Here is a 3,144-nt window from a genome sequence, read left to right as displayed (position 1 = left end):
CAATCTTAGCTCAGTATATCATACATTAATTAAATGAAATAAACATAGAATATTAACTAACACCCGGTATATTGAAGAATTTTGCAAACCAAAAATTATATCAGAATGCAAAGAAAAATAAATCAATATAAACAGTATTTCGCTTTGTGTGCAAAATGGGCAAAAGTAATAGTCCAAATATATGCCAAGGCTTAAAGTAGCAACAACGCTACACATATAAGTAAAAATATTTGAGTATCTGAACAAAGAATTCTAGTCTTCCCAGAATTGATTGTCCTGACTAATCACCTGTTAGGCCTAATTAATCTTAGAATGTTTTAAAGTGTTGCAATTGTGATGTATTTTAGTGTGTGATATGATGAAGCTGTTGACCAACTGTGGGTGTTTTTTAAACTAACGAATTTTTTTTTAACTATCTGTTATTTTAGAAAAACTGATGATGGTGGAAAACACCGAAAGGTATTTTAATTGATAATTAGAGACAATAAATGACACACAGTCAGGAAAGTATGTACACTATAGTCAAATCAAATCAAATTTTACTAAACTGCACAAAATGTGATCCAAAGGGCCATCCACCATACAAGGCAATGGACTAGCGACGACTCTTGCAAACGTCCCAGAGACCCAAAATGACTCCACCATTGCACCTGGTTTGCCGGAAGGGGCGCCAACCCAACCAGCTGAAGAACTGCCTGGGCCGTTCCCAACCCATCCTGAGGTTGTGCCTGAAAGTGGGTCTGCGACAACCACCCTGGCACCGGGATATCCAGATGTTGTTCCAGGGGCGCCGTTTACCAGCCAGCCTCAACCTCCTGCAGCGCCTGAGCAAACCCAGCCCAGTTTCCCACCATACACTTCTCCAGAAGGTTAGAGCCGCAGCGTTGTTTGGACGAAACTGATCCTTTGATTTGTTTGCTTCGCAGCTACTCAAGCGCCCGCTCACGAAACCACGCCCCCAGCTGAGCCATCGTCAACCACTCTCCAATCAGAGGTGGGCCCGGAAGCAACAACTCCCGCGCTTGCTCCTGCTGATCCAGGTAAACCCACTTTCATCCTGCTTATCCGCGTATAACAACCACTCCTTGCAGACCAAGCCCAAACTGCCGAGGGAAATGAGCCAGTGCCAGCAGAACATCCTGCAGGTCCGGAAGGGGGGGACCTGGCCAGTGAAAGCCCCGTGCCGGAAGCTCCAGCAGAACCCGCCCCAGGCTCCACTTTGCCTCCTGCCAGCGCGTTCACTGCGTCTACTCCAACCACCTTAGCTGAACATCCCCAAGGGACCACCACTGAAGAGGCTGCGGCCGCAACCACAGCCAACCCTGAGGTCAACACAATACCAGGGGCAGGAAAACAGTCCCCAGACGTGAGTGAGGAGGAGTTGAAGCATCCTCCCCACATCCATGCCATTGATGTGCAGTGCGGCAAAGAAATGATGACGATCAACATCGAATTCAATCGGGAGTTCAATGGGGTGATTTACTCCAAAGGCTTCCACAGCAGCCCAGAGTGCCGCTACGTGCAGGAGAACTCAGGTAACACGAAATACACGTTCACGGTGAGCCTTGAGAAGTGTGGAACGGAGTTCGTGAATGCATTCGACACCCAAAATCAATCGTACTTGGAGAATGTGCTCGTTCTGCAAAACGAGCCGGGGATTCAGGAGGTGTGGGACACTGTTAGGTCGGTCAGATGCCTTTGGGAGGGCAACATCAAAGACACGTTGAGCGTGGCCTTCAGCATTGGAATGCTTAGTCAGGAAATTATAACCTTTAGTGGAGACACCGCCATGGCTAAACTGGATGTTCTGCTGGGACGTGGACACCTGGGGGCGCCAGCCAATGGCTTGGTTAAAATCGGCGAGGAAATGACCTTAGTTGTGTCTGTAAGTGGTGATCCAGGCTTCGATGTGCAGGTGAAAGACTGCAAAGCAGTGGACACGGCTGGCGCAAACAGTATCGCCCTAACCGATGAAGATGGTTGCATATTGAAGCCGAAACTGTTCGGCGCGTTCCAAAAGACCAGGGAAACTGGCGATAGCGGAGCCTCCATTATGGCCTACGCCTATTTCAATGCCTTCAAATTTCCGGACGAAATGGACTTGATGATCGAGTGCAACATAGAATTATGCAAAAGCGATTGCGACATTTGCTCCAAAGATGACCAGCAAGTGATCCCGGCCAGAAGACGCAGAAGGAACGTTAGCAATAACGACACAGTCGTTGGGGATTGGGTGACGATGGGCAAACTGGTGCGAGTCATTTTGCCAGAAGACCTCAATGGGCACACTGCTCTGGAGATAACCAGGAAAGACCACATTTGCATGTCCATGCAAGGCTTTGTGTTTTCCACGGCCGTGTTGGTTTCACTTCTTGTTCTAACGAGTTTTGTCAGTGTGTGCTTGTGGCTGAAGAAGAAGGAGAAAATGTACTTAAAGTACTAGAGCTGACAAAGGGGACTAAGCGCAACAAGAAAATACTGCCTCATCTAGTTGTTTGAAAATGTGCAAAACCTGCAATGGAAAAATCGGGCCCTATTCATGCCAATTGCCTGCCAATTCTGAGATCCGTGATAGTTACTAGTTATTTATTTTAGGAAAACTGCTCAGTGTTTTTTCTTTCATGTCCTCAATGTGGTCATAAATTGGTTGAGAGAACACCATTCCATTAGGCGCCTTTCTTTGTATAGACCTACTAGTTAAAGCATATCGGATTGTATGTAACAAATAAGGAAAAATGTGTAAATAAACTTTGAATTTTACCGTGCAAAAGGTTTTCTTTCACAAAATGTATACCGAGGAAAGGCTCCATTCCTACCACGTGTGTAAGATACACACAGCGCAAGGACACATTAAACCAATGGATGACTGAACACCGGTACTAACTGAGCAGGAGCTAATAACCGAATACGATAAGCTGCTCAAAAAGAGTGCATAATAAGATGATTACACAGGCACTTTGTTTGGAGCTAAAGACAGAAATGTTTCTTTCTATACTCATCCATTCGAAGTTATGATGCAGGGGCGGATCCAACTTTAAAGTCAGGGGGGTCTGTTATCTATGAAATTAGAAAAATGATCGTCGTTTTGTGCAAGGGTGGCGCAAGATTATTGCAAAATTTCATGTTTTCCGTCCCGTTTTGCAT

The 3,144-nt window shown here is 45.9% G+C and overlaps 1 protein-coding gene across 1 annotated transcript; it reads left to right on the top strand.

Annotated features, from left to right (window-relative positions):
* Positions 1–569: 569 nt before the first annotated feature.
* Positions 570–2,765, top strand: LOC109536227 (the record flags this gene model as incomplete). Its single annotated transcript, XM_019902343.2, is given in 3 exon segments — positions 570–869; positions 927–1,040; positions 1,092–2,765. Coding segments are annotated over 3 exon segments (1,766 nt in total), but the record flags the coding sequence as incomplete, so codon positions are not given.
* Between the last annotated feature and the right edge of the window lie 379 nt (positions 2,766–3,144).

Source organism: Dendroctonus ponderosae, unplaced genomic scaffold, assembly GCF_020466585.1.
Source record: "Dendroctonus ponderosae isolate FM_Combo_2020 unplaced genomic scaffold, Dpon_F_20191213v2 Dpon_F_20191213_6, whole genome shotgun sequence".
NCBI lineage: Eukaryota > Metazoa > Arthropoda > Insecta > Coleoptera > Curculionidae > Dendroctonus > Dendroctonus ponderosae.
The sequence above is the reverse complement of the archived record's forward strand: the minus strand, read 5'-3'. Positions and strand labels throughout refer to the sequence as shown.